At 52.9% G+C, this 21,132-nt stretch overlaps 1 protein-coding gene across 2 annotated transcripts; it reads right to left on the reverse strand.

Annotated features, from left to right (window-relative positions):
• Nucleotides 1-2,250: 2,250 nt before the first annotated feature.
• Pdlim4 (PDZ and LIM domain 4) lies at nt 2,251-16,566 on the reverse strand. 2 transcript variants are annotated; one of them, XM_027949654.3, is made up of 7 exons: nt 16,444-16,566; nt 11,745-11,896; nt 8,008-8,089; nt 3,482-3,663; nt 3,113-3,276; nt 2,675-2,792; nt 2,251-2,559 (listed from the first exon to the last, which is right to left on the reverse strand). In XM_027949654.3, exons 1-7 carry the CDS (start codon nt 16,534-16,536, stop codon nt 2,355-2,357), a joined length of 996 nt encoding a protein of 331 aa, XP_027805455.1. In that variant the 5' UTR covers nt 16,537-16,566; the 3' UTR covers nt 2,251-2,354. The 2 variants fall into 2 exon arrangements, with proteins under 2 accessions (XP_027805455.1, XP_027805456.1); XM_027949655.2 differs by lacking the exon at nt 2,675-2,792 and having other exon boundaries at nt 2,394-2,559.
• Nucleotides 16,567-21,132: the final 4,566 nt, after the last annotated feature.

Raw genomic sequence — 21,132 nt, forward strand, 5'->3', positions numbered from 1 at the left:
GGTAAAGGAAGGGGACCACAAAAGGAGCCTTTGAAAGGAATCCTTAGGAAAAATTTAACCAGGAGCACAAGATATATGAAAAGAAAATGGAAATAAAAATTTATGAGCCAGGTGCAGTGGTGTGTGCCTGTAAGCCCAGTGACTCAGGAGGCTGAGGCAGGAGGATCACAACTTCAAAGTCGGCCTTCGCAACTTGGCAAGACTCTAAGCAACTTAGAGAGACCCTGTCTTGAAATAAAAAATTAAAAAAGTCCCCCCTTCTGATTAATTAAACAACAAGCAATGTGGCTTAAGGACCGTGCCTGGTAGGGCTGAGGATGTGGTTCAGTGGTTAAGTACCCCTGAGTTCATTTCCCGCTCCCCCACCACCACCAAAAAAAAAAAAAAAAAATATATATATATATATATATGAAGGCATTTACAACACTTGAATAAGTGCAGAATAAGTACAGGTCATAATCCTTTCCTGGGACTCTATGCCAGTTCTCTTTTTAGATTCAGGGAAACCCCAGTCACGGTTCAAAGACATTTGTTTCCCCAGAGCCTGACATACTGAGTCTAAACTGACAATTGAAAATGTGCAATATAACCTTGACATGTTTGTAAACGAAGAACAAGGAGGAGAGATTAGCTATTAAGTTCTAATAGGGGTATAATTAAAACAGTGTGCTATTGTCAGAGGAAGAGCAATAAGATCAAAGGAATAAAATCCAGCAACAAAGTTTCTGACAAGAATATGAAAAGTTCCTACCAATTAATAAACTTTGGAAAAAAATGAATGAAAGGTTTAGGAGAATACACATCAGGAATTGCTCAAATAGTGAGGCCCACTTGTTCCTTTCCTGTTCTCTCAGCAGGGGGGCACCCAGCAAGCACACAGTAAAAGTCTGTTGAATGACTGAACCCTTGTCACTAGAAGTCAAAGAAATTAAAACAACTATGCTGCCTTTTACTTCTCAGGCTAAAAGAATGAAAATATCCTGTGTTGGCAAGAACTGGGAGAAACAGGTACCGTTTCATGTTGACAGTGAGAGTGTGAATTTTGTGGTTCGTGATAGCACAAAATTGAAAATAGCACAAACCCACATTATTCGGGCTCATTAAATAACCAGGAACTAAATAGTTTCTTGCACAGAGCAAGGAAACCAGAGAGTAGTCTAACAGACCTAGAATTCAGGAAATGTAGTTGGTTGTATGTGAATAGCCACTCAAAAACTCAATTACTGAGGGCTGGGATGTAGCTCAATGACAAAGCATCTGCCTTGCATTCGAAAAGCCCTGGGTTCGACTCCCCAGTTCCAAAAGAGACAAAAAACCTTTTTTTTTTTTTTTTCAGAAGCATGTGTGTAAAAATAAACAAACTGTATTATTAAAAAAAAAAAAAGGGCTGGGGTTATAGCTCAGTGGTAGAGCACTTGTCTCGCATGCATGAGGCACTGGGTTCGATCCTTAGCACCACATAAAAATAAATAAAAATAAAGATACTGTGTCCATCAACAGCTGAAAAACAAAACAAAAACCCCTCAATTACCATTTATATTTTTAAAAAGCCTGAGTTTGTACTGGTGTGTGCAACTGTGGGGCAAAAGGCCCAAGTTGGATCCATTCAATGGTAACCAGGGTGCCTGTGAGGAGGGGTGGAATTTCCCTTCCATTTTGGAGATAGGACAAAGCATGCTGGAGGGGAACACAGTCCTAGGTGAGTGTTCTGTTTTTTTGAACTTGGCTTCTCTCTCTTCTGGGGGAGGAAAAAAATAATCAAGTGCGCCCCCTGGTGGTAGAGAGAGAAAGGGGTCTCAAAGAAGAATAAAGTGGGTTGGAGAACTAGAAATGAAACCCAAAGGGGAGAACTCTCAGAAGTGGAGACTGCCCATGGCAATGAGGTGTTCCCCCCAGTCCTGTGCTCGGCTGGGCCATCTTTCCTGAGGCTGCTAGGGAATGCCTCTGCTTGCTCCTGCTGATGACGACCACACATCATATATCTCCATATATCACAGTGTAGAGCTCTTGCCTTCTGATTCTTGTAGTTCTCAGCTGTATCATCCTTAACCCCACCCAGCTCAGACCCCTTGGTGCAGGTGTCCCAGCAAATTAATAAAGCCGTCCCTTGTGATTCAGGCCAGGCATCCACCTGGGCTGTGGACCACTAAGGAAAGCATGGTGCTTTCTCCCTCACCATGGCACCCAGTGCCTCGGACATGCCTGGCACTGGGATAGTGCAGGAGGCTGGCAGGACAGGGCACTGACTGGTTCAAGGCTGAGCAAAGGGACTTTATTAGAGAGGCCAGGGAAACATATTTACATGAGCCACATGGGGGCATTAAATGAAGCAGGGCAGGGAAGGTGGTCCTGGCTTAGACGAGTTCCACCTTGGCATTGGGATACACAGCCACCACATCGTAGCCCTCGGGTGGCTTGACCCGTGCCTTGGCGTGGTTCTCGCAGTAGAGTCGCTCATCCAGGAAGAAGTAACCTCGCTGCTTGAGGTTCAGGCCACAGTCACAGCACATGAAACACTCTGGGTGGTAGAGCTTATCCCGTGCCTTGACGATGGTGCCCCTGATGGGAGAAACGGAGAGGACAGCACTGGATGACTGACAGGTTCTCCAGCAAGCTCCTGTCTAGGGCCCTGGAAAGGTGGGGTGGCAGTGGGGCCAGTAGAGCAGGTACTCACACAATCCCGTGGCCGCAGCGCGTGCACTCAGGCAGCCCTTGTAGGCCACTCAGGGGAGTGCCCAACTTGCTGGCTGTGGGTTTGAGGTTCCGGGGCCCACCAGGCCCAGGCCGCTCCCCTGAAACCCAGATTGCAGGTGGCATGAGCCCAGTGGGAAAGGTCAGAACTACATTTTTTGCAAGGTGTTGCTTTGGAGGCCATTTGCACTAAGATTGGGGAGTGGATGTGGGGTGGGGGGGCAGTGACAGGGTTGGAGTGGGAATCAGAAGGCAAGGGTGCAGTTAAGGTGTGGGAATGAGCTGTGGAGATCCAGGAGGGGCAGACGGCTGGGAAGGGTGCATAGCTGGGAAATTCAGGGTAAGTCCAGGGCAGGGAGGCTGAGTTCAGGCCACCGCAGGGAGTGGGAAGGCAGGTAGGGTGAGGCGTCAGGAGTCTTACCACCCTCGCCAGCCTCTAGCATGCCCTGCAAGTAGCGGAAGGAGCCTGACTGCTTGGGTTCTGTAGCGGTTGGCTCGGCTGGCTCCCGCAGCATCCGGTAGACCTCTGAGCCCAGGTCGACTCTGCAGTCCCGGTTCCTGTGGAGGCCCCTGGCTGGGTCAGCACTAGGAAAGAGGAGGAGACAAATGAGGGCCAGGTTGCAATTTCAGCCTTGGCTCTGATGGCTTGGGGGACTAGGGAGGTTTTATGAGTCAGAATACAACCATCTGAGACCCAAGGATTAAGTCAGGATAGGCCATGTGAGATTTGAGGGACCAGAGATTAGGATGAGATCTAGGTGTGGCTTCAAAGGCCAAGTCTCCACATTACCTGGGGGGTGGAGACACATGCAGTGAGCTCATCTGGGCTGGCAGGGTGACCTCATTGCTGCTGCCATTGTGAGGGACTGGAAGGTGAGGTGGCTGTCCATACGAGGAACCCAGGCCTGGTCGGCTATCTTCTGGCCCAATCCCGGTGGCTGAGGGCCGCCTGCTGGTCACTGGACTGCCATCCTGTGAGAGTTAGGCCTAAGGTACTGGGAGACCCTGTGGTCTCTGGCCATTCCTCATTCACCACCCCTCACCACCATCCTTTATGTTAGGCCTTGGGGGATGTTGGCATCACTGGGCTATGGTGCCCAGCCAGGAAAGGGGTCTGTGGGAAAGAGTTGAGCCTGAACCAGGTTCATCCACCACAAAAATGAGAAATGCCTGTTGAAAGTCAGACATAAATATCTGAGTGCCTGACTAAACCCAGGCTCATGGGCCCTATGGTGGTTCTGGCCACCAGTGCCTGTGAGGGACTATGTTGGGGCAGGCCTATTCCAAGAAACTTTTAAGACCAATGTGGCTGCAGCAGTGTGTGGCTTCCTGGAAGAGATGTCCTGGTGCAGTGTTATCACCTGCCAGAACTGTGCTGGGTACTAGATGCACCCATGGCTTGAAACATAAAAAGTAACTCCTTTCCTATATCCAGGAGTAGCCCTCGATTGCTGTATGTCTAAGACCCTTTAAAGGGCAGTCTGAGGCTCTCCAGAGTGCTGTCATGAGGTCAGTCTGCCCCATTTACCACTTTCCAGGCCACAAAAAATATCCTTCTTTAGGCACAGCAGATGAAGGTCAGAGGCTGGGCAGAGCTCAAAGCTCCCTACCTCACTCCCCAGTGTCCACTGCAGAAACAGTTGGGGGATGAGTGCTCTGAGCATGTCCCCTGAGCCGTGAAGAAAGGGCAGTATGTCTGTGGCATAGGTCTGAAGAGTCCGGGGCTGTGCTGTCCTTGGCTTGCAGTCATGTAACTATACCCACAGCAGTGTGAACGGGGGCATGTACACTCGTGCTCTTACAAGTACATTAAAGACATACTTGTGTATAAGGACGGTGCATACCCACCAGCCAGTCTACCTACATACACCTAATCACACAATGATATCACATACTTGGAGCCAGCTCTGGTCACCCTGGGGAAGGCCATGGTGGCTCCTGTGGCTGAAACTGGGCTGGCAGCCAAAGCAGCCTGATTTTAGGGTGAGGTTCAAGTCCAGACCATGGGGTAGGTCTCAGCCTCAGCCTGGAAGATAACAGGTAAACCTCTCTGATCTGCTGTGTGGACAGGGAATCTGGGGAGGGTGGGGTGGGCAGGAGCCTGCTCGGACTCAGTCACCCTATAGAATCAGGCACAGTGGAATCTGCAAGTCTCTGCCCTGACTGCCCCTGATTTTGCAAGGGGGTGCTTGGGAAGTGGGTGGATGTGTGCAGGTCTTCCCATTTACCCCTGCAACAGAAAAAAAGGGAGTCTTGCTGCCCAGGTGGGTCCCTGTCAATGTAGCAGAAGCAGCAGCAACAGTGAGACCCCATTGCCATTAGAAAAGCCCTGGAGAAACCTGAGCACTCTCACACATGTGTCTGGGGTAGGCAGGCAAGCAGGACAGGCTTCTAATGGGCACCAGATGGGCTGTGGTGGGTGGGGGTAGGGCTGGGCCTCTGGGAGGAGGCTTCAATGGGAAGGGGGAGTGGGAGTCTGAGGAACCAGAAGCTGGGAGGATGGAGGCCCTCATACTCCACCCAGCAGGGTCTGGGAGTCTGTTGCAGGGTCATCAGAGCTACTGCCCCTCCCACGGCCACCCATGCAGCAGCCTCTCTAGAACTGAACTCAGTGGTATACTTGGCTTTTATTTGAGTCCCAGCTCTATCACTAATGTGGCGAATCACTTCACCTCTCCAAACCTCAGTTTCTTCATTGTGAACCGAGGTCTCTATGTTATAGGGAAATTATCTACAAAGCACTTAGCACGGTTCCTGGCACACAGCAAATTTGGCTGAACGGCTCTCACAGGAACTCCTGAGCCCCCATTCCAGGATCTGCCCTCTCCGTGTGGTGGTGCACCTCATACCATATGCGCCCCAGCTCTGAGCACCAGCTGACCGACCACTGATTCACTTATTGAAGCCTCAGTGGATTTCTTTGGCAGAATGGGAATAACTACCTGCTTGCTCACCAGCTCCCACATGACCAGCATCAGAGTCTGGGATATACAACTTGGATGGAGGTGAATGCTGAGTGCAGAAGAGTGTGTAGCACCTCCTGCAGCCACGTTCCTGCTCTCTGATGGGCTGGAGAGGACAGGCTGGATGTGCGAGCACCGTCTGCTCTGCCTACCTTGCGTCTACTCATTTCTAGGTTCTCAGTTTAAATTCTGTTCCCTCCATGAATCCTTTCCTTGTCCCTACCTTTCTTCGACCTTGGGTTGGCCAAGTGTCTCCTGTGTTCCCACATAGGGTCTGAGAAGAGGAGGGTCTTCTATGGCCCTACAGGAATGTGGGCCTGAAGCTCAATGGCCCTGTCCCATTTCACTGGGGAAAGCATGCCAGGGGTACCTTGGGCGGGTCCTGGGGCTAACGGTGGCTGTAGCTTCTTATTCCTCTGATGGCTCCAGCTAGCCCCATCCCCCACAGGCAAAGGGTGGGAGCAGCTTGGGGACAATGAGCCCTGTGTCTGTGGTGGTGAGGACACATCCCTGCGAAGGCGGGGTAGGAGTGTTTTTGTCACCACCCATGGAGTCCATGACCTTTTAAGTACAAAAGGGGGACAGCAGCTGATGGGCTGCCCTGTTGCTTATGGAAAATCCCTCCCCCTGTAGCCTGAGCTCTGCCAGCCTGGTCTCTGAAAGAGTCAGCAAGGAAAAGCATGGGCACATGGGGAGCTGCTCTATAGCCCCAGCCCCCCAGGCCCACTGTCCTTGAGCCTCTCAGAGGACTGAACACATTTGAGCTCCAAATTCCATTGTTCAGGCCTCCTTCTCTCTCCATCCTGGCACTGCCACATCAGAAGGAAATTGGGCCTTGCACATACTCTAGGGGTCTCAACTATGCTGCTCCCTCCTGCCTGGCCCTTGTCAAGCCTGGCTGATTCTATGCCAAATCTGCCTCCTATGCCAAATCTACTCTGCTTACCACTACCCCTAGGGCTTTGAGTCCATGGGGCCAGGGGGTAAAGCTTCTGAGACACAGATGTGGCTTTGAATTCCTGAAAGAACAGTTAAGGCCCTGGACTGAGGAACCCAGGAGCCTCCCTGTAGCCTTGCTCTATCACCTCATCCCTTGCCTCTGCCCTCCCACCTGCCCCCTCTTAGACCTTTCTGTTCTCTGAACCTGTGCTGCACGATCTCACTCCTGGGCCTTTGTATGTGCTTCCTGAGCACACTTCCTCTCTCCATACCCTTTTGCCCATTTTATTTTTCCCAGGCCTCCAGGTCTGGGCTTGGATACCTCTCCTCCAGGAAGCCCTCTTTGACCCCTGGCTGAGTCACGTGTCCACTCTGGGCTCCTTTGGCACCTAGCTTTCCCTATCCTGGGACTTATAAGTGTCTCTCTGCCAGAATGGGCACTCTGTGGTTGGGATAAACATCTGGCCTGAGGGATACTGGCTGAGGTAAGGGATGAGGCAAATGTAGAGCAACGTGGGGATTGTTGGTGAGGGAGGGGCGGGAGTGGAAATCCTTCCTCTGGTTGGGTGAAGCCTCCTCTTCATGCATAGATCTCTCTCTCTCTTTTTTTTTTTTTTTTTTCCCCATATGGAGAAAGAGGACAAAAGCAGGCCTAGGAGTCTGTGGCCCCACATGCTGGGTCTCATGGTTCTGGTTACATCTCAGATCAGCCTAGTCTCCCCCTTTCCTTCCAGAGATGCCCAGTTGGCTCTAGATACCTCCATCTTGCTCAGTTGGCTCCCTTCATGCCCATGGAAAGACAAAGTCCTAGAGCAGCCTGGATCCCTCACTGTCCCTGAGGAAGTGCCATAAGCCGTGATTCCTGTCCTACACAAAAAGGTGACTGAGCAGACAGACATGCAGCATGTGTGCTAGTTATAATCACAGGATGGCCAAGAGGGAACTTCAGCTTGGACAGGGTACCCAAGGGTAGGATGAGCTAAAGGAGTGTCCTATGGCCTGTGATCACTCCACAGCTTGAGGCTAGACCACCTCCCCACACACACACCTGCAGCCCTCTACCAAGCCTGTTGACTTCTACCTAATATGGAACCACTGGGTACCAGAGTGAATTCCAGCTGGGTGGATGGAAAGAAACCCTGAGCCAAGGCCTAGCCCAGCCCCTGCCCATCATAGGAAACTTTGTCCATGCTCCGGATTGGCTGGAATAAACACAGAGCCCCCAGGAGGTGCTCATGATCGGAGGAATATGGGATGGGGTATGAGCATGGCCCAGAGGAACTTTCTTTCGTTTTTGTCCTGGGCATCTCAGGGCCATGATGAGGACAGCCAATGCAGGGGAACCTGTAGACTACTTCTAGCTCCTCTGCCCTGGGCTCTCTCTGAGCCAGGCCAGGTCAGGCAGCGTACATACCTGGGCCTCAGGGTCGATGTGGATCCTGTGTGCCTGAGCCTTGCTGTCATCAGGGGAACTGGGCCAACTTCTGCTCTCAGGCCTGTAGCAGGAATCAGTATGGTCAATATCTGCCTAACAAGCCTAGGAACAGGACCAAGAGGGGCTGTGCTCTGGGCCATCACCATCCAGAACTAGGCCTGTGGCCTGCAGGGAGAAAAATGCTACCCCAGCACCTTCCCCTGCACCACAGTGGTATCTGTTCTGTCAAGGAGCCAAAAACCTAGATCTGCCACTCTCCTGGAGCAGGGCTGTGTGCTCTCTTCCCTACCAGCTGCCTGGCCTCTCTGGTCTGGTCCTGGAGAGACTGAAGCAGAGGCTCTGCAGCTTCCCCCCATCTTCTAACCTCTCTGTGGCCTACAGAAACTCCACTCAAGAGGCTCAGCTGTGGCAGGGAAGCCAGGCCTCACACGTGGACTAGCTAGGAGCCCATCCACTCATCCCTTGGCTCTCTATCCATAAGCCTCTGGCTGGGGCTGGGGTCAGCTCTTGGGAAAGCAAAGGAGAGGCTCAGAGGGGTGCGCCTTCCCTCCTGCTGCTGCCGCCGGCAGAGTCATCACTGATGTCTGCCCAGCCCAGATGGGAAACAGGCCATTAGGAAATTCCTGCTTCGCCATAGAAACCAAAAGCCAAACACCACTCAGGAGGGAGAAAAACATCGTAAACCTGCCATAAGCAGGGCAGGCAGGCCTTGAGGCTGTGGGCCGGGGGCCCAGCCCTGCCGCTCAGTAGCTCTGTGAGGAGCAGGCCAGGAGGATGCAGAGGCCTGGGCGGGCAGGAGGGTGTGAAGTGAGGCTCCAGAGACTAAAGGGAAATAATGTCCTCCAACCAAGAGGTCTCCTAGGGCTACTCGAGGACTCCAACTGGCCGAGGAGCTCAATTCTGCCTCTCCCTTTGTCAGCTGAGGGATTTACCAGTCTGTCTGTAGCTGCAGGCCACACGGACTCTGTACTTTCTCACCTCTGCCTCTTCCCTGGCTCTTTGCAGGCTACCTCTCTAACCCATAGCCTTCTGGAGGCCCTTGGCATCAAGACTGTGCCATCCCAGGGCAACAATCCCTTCCCCACAATCTCTGTCTCTAGTCCCCTTAGCTAGGCTCCCAAGTGACTGCACCAACTCACAGCTCTAACTGTGATTTCTACTTGCTCAGAACTCTGCATGGACATCTTGTGTAGCTATGGTTATTTGGCTTTGTATTTCCCTCAAGTGCTGCCCAGAAGGGCAGTACAAGCCCTATGGTCTAAAGGTCAGAGGGCACAATTGCCCAGAGCCATGAGGGTGGCCCAAGGCATGAGATAAGAATGAAGGGCTTAATCTAATCATGATTAGCCCCATCCCAGGCCTCCATTTCACATGGGGTAGGTGGCTCCCTGTGCCCATCTGTAAATCAAAAACAAGACTGACAGACTGACAGGACAGAAGTTGATGCTAGAAAGATTCTGGAAGTATAGAACCTAGCCAAGAAGTGTGGGTTAGCTCAGATTGTTGGATGCCTGGCTTTGGCACCAGACAAAATAAGCCTAGCAGAGAAGCCGGGCCTTTCCTATGAGTTTTACTCTGTGGGAAGTGAGAGGTGTGAGATTACAGCCCTGTAGACATGGAAGACAGTAGGGAAGCTGGTCTGGGTAGAAACCCAGGAGTAGGAATTCAGAGTTGCTCATTCCAGCCAGCTCATCAGGCTGATCCTCTGCAAAGCCCATGTTGCAGGTGGAAGGGGTCTCTGGGAACCAAACATAAGACCCAGGCATAGGTCCTGGCATAGGAGACAGGATAGTGAACAGAGTCAGAGGCCTTGCAGGTGGGAAGGTATCCAGGAGAAGGAATGTTGGGCCAGAGGGTCAACAGGGCCCCATGTCTTGATCCCCCAGAATCTGTATGTGTGAAGGATGGAGACAGGAGCTGGAGGGCTAGACTTGGGTTTTCACTCTGACTGAGCAGGCCTGGTACCTCATCACTCAGATCACAAGAAATCCCCATTTTAGAGGTGAGGAAGTTCAGGGCTCAGAGAATAAAGTTCTGCTATAGGACAACATGGTTCTCAAGTACAGAGTGGCACTGGAACTCATCTCTGTGACCGGGAGAATATTCTCCCTGTTCCATGGCCAAATGGCATTCTGAGACTGCAATGCTCACAGCTCAACAGGTCAGTGGAACCCTGGGCTCCTTCCATGACTGGTTTGGAACAAATGAGCATGAAAGGAAGGAAGGGGAACCTCCACCCGGCCACTCTCCCCTGACATCATTCTCTCTGGGAATCTCCTGACTCAGGCTGCTTGTGAGCCTCCCCAACTCCACTACCACCAGGGCTGCCCTTGTTCACTACAGAAGCAGAGCCGGAGGTGAGTCAGGGCCCAGGAACCCAGCCAAGTGGGGAGGCCTCAGAGGCTGCTTGTGGGCAAAGCAGTGCTGACATTTCCCCCAACCAGCCGCCCCTCAGTCTGGCAGAGGGTAATGAACGTGATCCTATTTTATGGGAAAGGAAACCCAGGCTCGTGAAGGTTATCTGGGTACCTAAGGTCCCAGAGTCTGACTTAGGATCAGGTCTGCTGAACTTCCAGGCTGGGATGTCCTTGCCATGTGCCAGGTAGAATGTACAAGGTCTTAGACTTGCAGCTGAGTTCACTCAGGGCCAAGGGCATAGTCAGGGGGTCCTAACCCCAACCTGGACCTGGTTACAGGCCAGGTACAAATAGAGGTTACCTCATAAACCTTCTCACCATGTTTAAAGGCTCTGAGCCAATGGATCGCCTCCCGCCCGGCCAGCTGTAAGGCATGGTTAGCCGTGTTGTGGTTTGGGGAAGTTTCTCCCACACACTTCCATAGGGGGTCGTGGAAAGTCCCTGTTAGCAGTGAACGTGGCAGAACTGAGCAATTATGTCTGTCTTCCCTGGATCCAGACAGGGGTGGGGAGATTGCATTTAGCAAGGATTAGGATGATTGCCTGGTGGAGCTGACTAAAGACCCAGGACTTGAGCAAGGCAAAGGGACTGGACCTTTCATCCTGCCATAGGTGGAGCTTGATGACCTCCTAGGTTCCCCTTCATGATGGGCTTCACAGCATTACACATAATTCATGGCAGTAAGCTTGTTCCAAATTTAACCAGAGCAGAGGTGTGGGCCATGGTGCATATAGTATAGGGAGGGCAGCTTGGCTGACAGTCAAGTAGAAGAATCTTCAGGAATGAGACAGACCTGAGGTCAAATTTGCTTTTCCACTACCTTTCTGGGTGACTTTAAGCAACCTCTAACTTTTCTGACTCAGTTGTCTTATCTGTAAAATGGGGCTTACATTAAAGTTATCTTTTTTATAAGTAGATTTGCAGGTCAATGAGTTATTGCACACAAAATTGCTTTTAATAGTTATCAAACTGGTCACTCAGGGTAGGAGAAATGACAGGTGTAAATGTTCCAGAGATGACTCAAGCTCTTATATCTGCTGCCTACATCTGCCATAAGTGCCACAACACACTTCTAGCCTTGAGTTGAAAGGAGCTTCTTCGGTCCTAAAGCTCCCCACAGCTCTAAACAGTGCCCTCCAGGCCCCTGTGAAAGTACTGCCTTCTAGGATTAGAGGCTGGGTGCCTTGGAGTGGAGGCAGAGAAGCCACATTGAGGCCCAGCTCCAGCCTGACACTGGCCGCCCATAACTGCCCCTACCCACTCCTCCCAACCTTCTAGCCCACCCTGCCCTTTGTGTACCTGCTCACAGAGAGTGTGAGGTGATCGTGACAGCCTTTGATGCGGTTCTGTGCCTCCAGGTGTGTCATGAGCTCTGTGCTTTCGCCATTGATGGCCTGGATCAGGTCCCCTGGGCACAGATCCGCCAGTGCAGCCTTGCTACCAGCATGGACCTGTGGGCAGACAAGCCAGATGGTTGGCGCAGTCATTGTGTGGCCTTTTACTCTGGACCTCAGAACCTGGCCAGTGTGGCCTCACTGCCATGACCCGGGGGTGGGAAAACCAAGAGGTTGTGTGGCCTTCTTGCAGCCTCTGGTTTTAAAAACCTCGACTCCAGCACCTGGAGGCCAGGTAGGAGTGAAGGTTTATAAGAAGGATTTCATCTGACCTGGGAAAAGTGGGATGCCACTTTTCCAACTTGCATATGTACCTAAAGATAAGCAAAAGACACACAGGGACACATATGCTCACAGATACATACAGAGCATGGACATGTCACAAATGCTCCACACAGACAGGGCCCCACTCAGCCAGACTGTATAGCAGCTCTTTGACCCAACTTGCTTGATCTTCCCTGTCCCCCTACTATGCATTCACTTCCTCTCCACCATCCTCCCAGCCCATCTGAATGCATGCAGGGCACTCACAGGCACAAGCCAGGGCCCATCTCCAGGCTTCCACAAATGCTGTTCCCTCTGCCTGCAACACTCTTTTCTTTGACTCCCAAACCCTACATACTAGCTTCCTCCTCCTCCTTTAGGTCTCAAAATAGAGGGCACTTTTCTGGGAGTAACCTGCGTGTCCCCATTACCACTTCCCCCCTCACATTGTTCATGTTAGTATGGGGAAGTGAAGTTCAGACCAGGGCCCTTCAGTTCCATTGGCCAGCCTGCACTCTGCAGTCACAATCCCACATCCAGTTTCCCGTGTAGGACGTCTCAGTGTCACTACTGACCCCACACAGGGTCAAACAGTGTTCTCATTTGGAGACTCCTACAATGATGGTCATCTGATGAAAACCACGTGGGGAACAGGTAGGGACAGACTCACAGAAAGACCTGAGTGAGCAACCGAGAGGAATTCAGGGAACAGGCAGTCTTCACACTGTCTTGTCCCAACACACCCCTTGGAAAAAGACTGGCAGCCCCTCATTTTCAAGCCTTTCCAGCCAGTGCCTCGCTGGGCACAAGACCTCCATGACCTTGTCGTATTTGTCAGGGTGGGAGCTTCTGGAAGCCAGCCAGGCTCAGCTCAGCTAGTTCTCAGTAGCAAGTGGACAAAGCTGAGTGCTGGCAGCTCCTTGGCTCGCAGCCTAGTGTGGGCACTGCCCAAGCTGACCTGCCCTGAAATGGGCTGCTTCAAAGAACATTCCTCTTCTGAAGCAGAACCCTCAGCCCACCATTAATGTTCACTTGAAGAGCCCGGGCACCTGCATGATCCTGTCCTCCCATGGCAGGTGCCCAGGACACCATCCTGTTCTCTTCTCAGGGTCCTGCTCTTTGCCAGGGCCTGGGCTCAGCACTTTACCCATAACTAAATGACCTCTCATTCACTAGTGCAATGAGGCTGTTCTCATTCCTATTTACAGATGAAAAAAGAGGAATTTGGAGCACGGACACCTTGCTCCAACCCCCTCTGGAGAGGAGTCTTCTTCCTCAGGGGGTGGTTAGCTACAAGATGACTCAGCCAGCACAAGGGGTGCATTCAGGCCCCTGTAGGCGGAGGAAGTTCTTGAAAGCAGGGGTGGCTGGGATGCAGCCAGCTCTGTTGAGCTAGGGGAGTTCTGGTCAGAGAGGGCATGAGGCTAGGAAACCGTGTCTCTCCCAGCCGTCTTTACACACATTGTCTCATTAGTTTTCAAGGCAAGCCCTTTTCCCAGATGAGGAAACTGAGGTCCAGAGAAGTATAGAGAAACACTTAATTGATAAATGGCCAAGTCAGCATTCTAACCCAGGTCAACTGATTCCAAATCCAAAACTATTCTGAACCACTGTGTTTTACTACAAAAAGGGAGGGAGGGGTAAGAGTGTCCAAGGAGAGAAATGGTGTTCCAGGTAGGAGGAACAGCATGTATAATGGCTCCACAAGGAGAGAAAGAAGGAGGCTTGTGTGGCTGGAGCATCATTAGTGAGGAGAGAGTGAAAGAGATGAAATCAGAGAAGAGGCAGGGACCAGAATTTGCAGGGCTTTGTAGGCCCAGATGAGAAGCTGACAACTCGAAGTGGTTGGGAACTATGGAGTGTTCTAAGCAGGGAAGGACAGAATTGAATCCAGCTTGATCCCTCTAGCTGCTACACACAGGATAACAGAAAGAAGGGAAAACAGGAATAGTGAGGTCAGATGGGAGGTTGAGACATGAATTACCCCCTCACCTATGACGGCTACATTTTGTCCCTGCCCCACCCAGCCTAGATACTGGCTGGGAGCTATAGAGGGCCATATGGTCCCATATAGCCACAGCAAGCTCCAGACAGGCCTAGATTCCTGTCCCTACTAGGCTTCTCTGGGTACATTACCTGACTCTCTTCATGCCACAGTGTCCCCATCTACAGTGTGAGTCCAGAGGCAGTCCTTACTTCTAAGGGCTGTTGTGAGGACAATGTGAGACAATCAGGGCATGTGAAACTTCCACTGCAGGCTGGGCATATGGTGGGGCTCATTCCAGGGACTGGTTGCTGGGGAGGTGCTGGTACCAACACCCATTGGGTGGGGCCTGGCACACTGCAGATGCTCTGGAAAGGCCAGCAATCATTATGGTTTGTCTGTGGGGAAGGAGCCCTAGATAATGTTCTTGGGGATCCCCAAGGCTTCCTAGGCCAAGACTGCAAGCCTCCAGACCTGCCAGGAAGTCAGCTTCCTCCCTATAACCCTACATGAAGTTGTCCATTCCTACGTTGTTCTGGGTGAGGAAAGTCTAGAAGCTCAGGAAGGGCTGGATCTTGAGCCCCCTTGGTGAGGACACGCCCACACATCATCAGTCCCTGTAGAATTGCCCCCAGGTACCTACTAGGCAAGCTGTGGCCTGTGCCTCCCCAGTCCTGTAAATCTTCCCAGATCCCACCCAAACCCAGGCTCAGTCATCCTGGCTCCTTGGGCCTCAGCTGCTGCTGTGTGACACTTGGGGGACATGGAGGGCGGGGGCTCTTTCTGGCAAACCCCTCTTCCAGACTGCCTGCCTGCCTGCCAGGGGCCTGCATCCTGATCAGCGCCAAACAAGGCCTCTGCTGCTGCTGCTGTGACGTGTGGAGGCCTTTCCTCGGCGGGCAGGCAGCCGCGTGGGCAACAGATGTCTCAGCTCCCTGCCGCCTGCGGCCGTCAGCAGCCGCCACTGAGCTTGTCAGCAGCCTCACGCCCAGGGTGCCTGGCCTGCTGGCCGGCCTAGCACCCCACCAGCCCTCCCCTGTGGACACACAGCATGATCTACACAGGCAGACATAGACACAATAGCATGAATGCACGTGCACACACACACACACACACACACACACACACGAAGGGATCTCTCAGGGAAATGGGAGATGAAAGGCTCCTGGAAGTGTTGAAGGCCCACTTCACTCAGCCTCAGGGACCTGGCAGTGAGGACAGACGTGGGAAGCCTCCTAGGACAGCTGGTCCTGCCTGTCACCCTGGCCCCCAGAAACAGGATTCCACGATTCCATGCCCCACCAGTGTCCATCCCCTTCCAAGAACTGGAAAGAAGTCTGTGAAACTGGGCCCAGCCCCCAGGGCAAGAGGAGGCAGAAGGGTGGGTGAAGGTGGATCTTAGTTCCCTTCTCACAAGTCCCCAAAGACCAGCAGCCTCTGTGGGGGCAAGGAATGCCCTCAGATGATCCCAGGTCCATCCTGTTCCCTCCAGAGTAGGAGCCACCAATGACTCAGTCCTCTCTTCCGCCCCCACCCCTAACCAGGGAACCTGGGCTAGGACCCTTTGTCTCCTGGGCACCCCCTGCAACAGAACTCAAGACTGTTCCTCTGTCCTCAGATCAGCCATCTCCCCACAGTTGTGCCTCCATCTTTTCCTCCTCTGTCCCAAATCCAGGTCTAGACATGGCTCTGGGAACCTTGAGGAGAGGGGCTGAGACTGGCTTGACCAATGGCTTTGTGTTGTCTTTTAAGGAGAAGTTCTTACATCCTCATAGTCAAATCTGCCCTTTTCCTGGAAGCCAAAAAATTCCTCCTGGTCACTTCCCTCTAGGGTGACTGAGGTCACAAAAGAGACACTGCCTAAAGATCAGAGTGGGGAAGTGGATGAACTTTTCTTACTGAAGACCTCAGACCTCCGTGGGGTCACCCAGTTTTTCAGGCAGAGGCCCTTGACAGGGGAAGGGGGGGACCCACAGTCGCTTCACTCAAATCTCCAGGCAGGTTTAGGTCTAACTGGGGAGTTTCTGGGCCTCTGTGGATCTGTCCACGTTCCTGGCTCTTGTCTGCGGGAAGGCCCCGATCCTCCGTGACTACTCCTCAAGGACAGCAGCGTAGAGGAGGCTGGTGTGTGAACTTTGGGGGAATCTCCCCTCCACCGGGTGAGCAGGCCCAGCGGGAAGGGGGGTGGGGCGGCGCTGCCCTGCCTGGAAGCTGCCTCTACCTCGTGCGGGTCACCCGGGTCAACCCTCAGCTTTCAAGTCTCGGACACGTCGGGGATCGGGGTCCCGGATGGGGGACCGCGAGACTGGGGCTCCGATCCGGGGCCGCCCCGCCGCCCCGCGGCCGTGGGACTCACCCGCGAGATGGTGAGGGGCGCGCTGAAGTCCCGGCCGCCCACCAGGCGGAAGCCCCAGGGAGAAGGGCCGCGCAGGGTCACCGAGTGGGGCATCGCGGGCCGGAGCCGCAGCCGGAGCCGGAGCCGGACACCGAGGAGCCGCCGCCTGGCCGCCGCCACCGCCTGCCTGGCCGCCGCGCCCCGCCCCCGGCCCGCCCGCCCGTACCCCCCTCCGCCCGGCCCCCGCCCCCGCTCCCCGCGCGCCCGGATTGGCCCCGCGGCCGCCGACCCTCCCACTTCGGGGGGCTCGGAGGACGCGCCCCTCAGTCTCAGCAGCCTCAGCCCCGAGCCCCCACCCGCTTCTCAGAGACCCCCGGAGTGGGACGGCCCCGACGTCCCGGATCCCGTCTGGGCCTGGGATCTGCGCACCGCAGACCCGAGCCCGGCTGCGGAAGCTCGGGCACAGACCCTTTGAAGTCGCTTCTACTGGGCGGAGCGGCGCCCCAGCTAGGAGAGGAATGGGGGGCGGGGGGCGGCCCAGATGGGGGATGGGGCAGAGCCTTGATCAAACCTCCTCAAAGGTCCTGGCAGGCAAACCTATCTCTCTGTGTGAGGAGCCCTCTGAACACCGAGCACTGATCTAGGAACCCTGGACCTGAGCAGACCTGGCTGGGGACACAGAGCCGGCAGCGCGTCTCTATAGAGGTGGAAATATAAAGGCACCCAATCTAGTTTGGGGATCCCAGGAAGGCTGCGTGGAGAAGGTGACCTCTGACTTGAGTCAGAGAAGAGAGGTGCTCTGTCTTTCCAGGTGTCCCTGCTTCCTTCAGAACATTAGGATTGTCTCTTGCTGCCAGTTCCTTCCAGGCGGTCTGCACAGCTCCCTCTCTTCCTCCTTTGCAAGGAGCCTTGTTTCTTCAGGCTTCCAGGGAAAGGAGAATAGCTGGAGTGGTGACTATGGGAATATATGCAGCCTTTCACTTGGAGACCTCTCTCCCCAAGTGCTTCTCCCCATTCCCATCATGTTCTCCAGGGATGTCCTTGAACAGCCTCTGCAGGTGCCATGGTTTGGCCAGAGCCCTGCCTACCTCTCTTTGGGCACCTCAGTCTGGCTACACCAGACATTAGCTTCTCCAGACCATGAGGAAGCCCCTAATTTAGCTAATATTCTTGACAACCCTCTATACCCTCTTAGCTAAGCTTTGGGAAGAACTATTCTTCAGATGCTCACAGGTTGGGGTAAGATGGGTCCACCAGATCTCAAACACCCCATCCCTTCCAAGAAGGAGGACTGCTTGAGATGTACAAATCTAGGGCAGTCCAAGGAAGGGGAGCCCTCCAGGGTGGAATGTGGATGCCTCTCTGGGAGGCATGGTTCTGCTACCTGTACTGCTGGAAAGAAACAGCATGAATGGTGTGTGTGGCAGTGGTGCATATTTGGGGGTGTGTGGTATATATGTGGGAGAAAGGATCCACAAAGCACCAGCCACTGGGCTTTCAACACTGTGTGGTGAAGAAGGGTTTTTGCTCAATGCCATGCTGACTTGGGTCCCCTATAGACAGAGGCAGAAGGGTCAGGACTTACACTCCACTAAATGGGGTGGAATGGAGGAACTATCACTTCTCATTGGTTATCCCTAGGGTTGAGTGTAGAACATGGTCCATGATAGAGGGGATCCTCAAGTCTGTGGGAGTTTCCACCTAATACACCTCATTCTGGAATCCCTTCTCAGATATTGCTTGCTTCTCCCAATTTAGACATCCCTAGGGCCTGCCACCTTCCTGCCCCCATCCTGAACTTTCCTCATCATCTATTTACTTCTGTCTAGGGGAGGGGGGAGTGTGACACCCTTTCCAGAAAGGGTACTCCTAAACATGACTATCCTGACTCTTAAGTCTCTGAGCAACGTAATCTATCTCCAAAGAGATGGAGGGGGTTGGGGAGAAGCAGTGGTCTAGAATCTGGTACGTAAACTTTCCTATCTCATTGTATAGTGTCTGAGCACCTTGGAGTGATACAGGATGTCCAGGTATGTGCCCGTCATCCTTGAGTTTTTTTGTTTTGGGTACTGGGGATTGAACCCAGGGGCAATTTATCACTGAACTACATCCCTAGCCCTTTTTATTTTTTATTTTGAGACAGGACTTCACTAAGTTGCTTAGGGAATCACTAAATTGCTAAGGCTGGCCTCAAACTTGTAATCTTCCTGCCTCAGTCTCTTGAGTTGCTGGGTTTACAGGCATATGCCATTGTGTCTGGCTGCATGGGTGCTTGACATCCTTGACTTAGGAGAACATCAGAGGCCCACTTCTGACCAGTGCCCTCCCAGAGGAGAGAGGTGCCGGCCAAGCTGTGTTCCTGGATGCTGGGGATAGTCCTTCTTAGGAACCACACTGGGCCCACTTCTGAGGTGCTCAGAGTTGGGGACAGCAAGTCAAATAAGCTTCAGGCCCTATGGCTCCTCATATTTTTCTCCAGAACTGTCTCAGGGAAGCCCCTAGGATTTCCTTTCACCCTTGAATGATCTTTGTCTTGGGGGATTGCGGTGTTGCTGAGTCCACATTGTGTTGGGGGTACCAAGTCAAAGGCAGCCAGAGGGACTGCAAGCCCTGGTGAAAGTGGGAATGGGTGGTGGCCCATCATGCCTCACTTCTGTCATGACCTTCATGTGTTTGCTGCACACTCCACCTGGCATCTCTGCTCATTTCATGCCTCTTCATTCCTTCAATAAATGTGTATTGAATGTTCTCCATATGCCTAGGCATGTACCTGCACAGGGAACGAGTAAAGGCATCTATGAGGTCAGGGGCTCTGTCTATCTTATTTATTTATGTTTCCCCAGCACCCAGCAGAGAACTTGGCATTTAACATTGCTATTAAAAACATTATAACTGTTATGGGAATTATTATCTTAGCCCAACCCTTGGTCATGATCCAGAGAGAGGCAGGGAGGGAATGAGGGCGCTTAGATGGGTGAAGACTTCTGCTCCAGCTCTTTGAGACCTCACTTAGTGGTCTTGTCCTTTAGGGAGCCTCAAAAGGCTCAGGGCATGATGCCTAAGCCCTTTGTTTGTGGCCAGGTCTATCCAAGGTCAGAAAAAACTACAATGCTCTTTCCTTGATAGGCAGGCAGGGCTGGCAAGCTCCAATAGAAGCAGACACCCTTGGGAGATGCCCTTGGGTTTGAGTTTAGGGAGAGGGGGAGGAGGGAAAGGGGTGGGACAGGAAAATCCTCAGGCTGAGGGATAGACCAACTTGGGCTGTCCAGGATTGGATGCAGCCTTGGGTGCGGTTGGAGTGAAGCTGAGAGGGCAACCCACACTTAAGGGACCTTCCTGTGAAGGCCAAAGAGTTCAGATGCTGACCTGTTCCACCCCAGCCCAGTGGCCACAGGTCTGTGGGTGGAATCACTTCATTCAGATTTTTTTTTTTAGTTGTAGATGGACACAGGACCTTTATTTAATTAATTTATTTTTATGTGGTGCTGAGGATCCAATCTGGTGCCTCACATGTGCTAGGCAAGCACTCTAACACTGAGCTACAACCCCAGCCCCTGAGTCTGTCCCATTAAGATTCAAGTCTTGGAGCCAATACATCTGTCCTTCAAGTCTTAGTCCCCTTCCCCCAGCCACAAGCCTGGATTCCAAGGAGATTTGCATCTTTGATGGGGAGTGCCCCCTTCTTGGAGTGCCCAGTCCATAGTACTGACCACTCCAGGGGTCTGAGAGTAGCCAGAGGAGAGATCTTAACCAGCCCACACTTCAGTGTGGCCTGCCTCACTCAGCTCCTGATCTCACGATCTCTGTCCATCCCAGGATATGCTATCCTAGAGGCCTGCTGGTAAAGGTCAGGGGTTGGTGAGTCAAGGGCAGAGAGAACAGCAGTATGAGAGGGCCCACCTGGATGCGGGGAGATGTTTGAGCCTCCTTCTGGATTACAACAGATGATAGGGAGCCAAGGCAGACCCTGTGCAGGTTTGGAGATTCTGTAAGGGGTCGAGGCAACCAGAAGCAGGAGTACCAGGCAACATCCCAAAATGGTCCAGATGGCACAGTCTGTAGTGGTGGGGGAAAGCTGATGCCTCTTGGGAGGATAGGACTGTGTCAAGGAGGCAGCAAGCTCACCTTTAAGTTGTCTGGTTCAACAAAACACACAGGGGAGGGCATGTCTGAGACAAAGGAATTTCCTCACTCCAGTTTTGTGGACAAACACTTAGTTAAATGCCTGTCGTGTGTCTGGACATGGTCAACTAGACTTGGTGGGGGGTAGAGGTGACATCTTTCTGAGGGCTGAGATGCTAGAGGCTCTGAAGTGAGCCAGTCTCCCAGGATCCAAACAGGAACAAAGCTGATTCTGCCAACTGGGGCCTAGTTACTGGCTCTGAGCCAGATTCCAGGGCAGATACAAAAGCCAACGCAATTCTCTTCAGGAAACTGAGCCTGGAGGCGGGGTGAGTGACCGCCCCAAGTTCACACGATTTTAAGAGGTAGATCTGGGGCTTAGATCCTGTGTGCGTACCTTTGTGCCATGCTAATTGTGCACCAGGGACTAAATGTGCCTCAGCCATACCTCAGTGCCCAGCAGCACCCCTGTCAGACCTGCTCTGTCTCTGCTTTCACAGAGAAAACCAGTCTGCTCTGGGATCCAACAAAGGGACTGTCAGGTGGCAGGGCGGGGACAGGTTTACCCAGCTGAGCCCAGGGAGGCCC

The sequence above is a fragment of the Marmota flaviventris genome, chromosome 5 (genome assembly GCF_047511675.1).
Source record: "Marmota flaviventris isolate mMarFla1 chromosome 5, mMarFla1.hap1, whole genome shotgun sequence".
Lineage (NCBI taxonomy): Eukaryota > Metazoa > Chordata > Mammalia > Rodentia > Sciuridae > Marmota > Marmota flaviventris.

Bases quoted from the DNA above. Each gene is read 5' to 3' on its own strand.
- Pdlim4 (XM_027949654.3), bottom strand. From the start codon at position 16,536: ATGCCCCACTCGGTGACCCTGCGCGGCCCTTCTCCCTGGGGCTTCCGC. The intron at 8,090-11,744 runs GTACACAAAGGG...TTCCTGCTACAG, and splicing joins CTCACACTCTCTGTGAGCAG to GCCTGAGAGCAGAAGTTGGC. The intron at 3,664-8,007 runs GTATGTACGCTG...TAACTCTCACAG, and splicing joins ACATCGACCCTGAGGCCCAG to GATGGCAGTCCAGTGACCAG.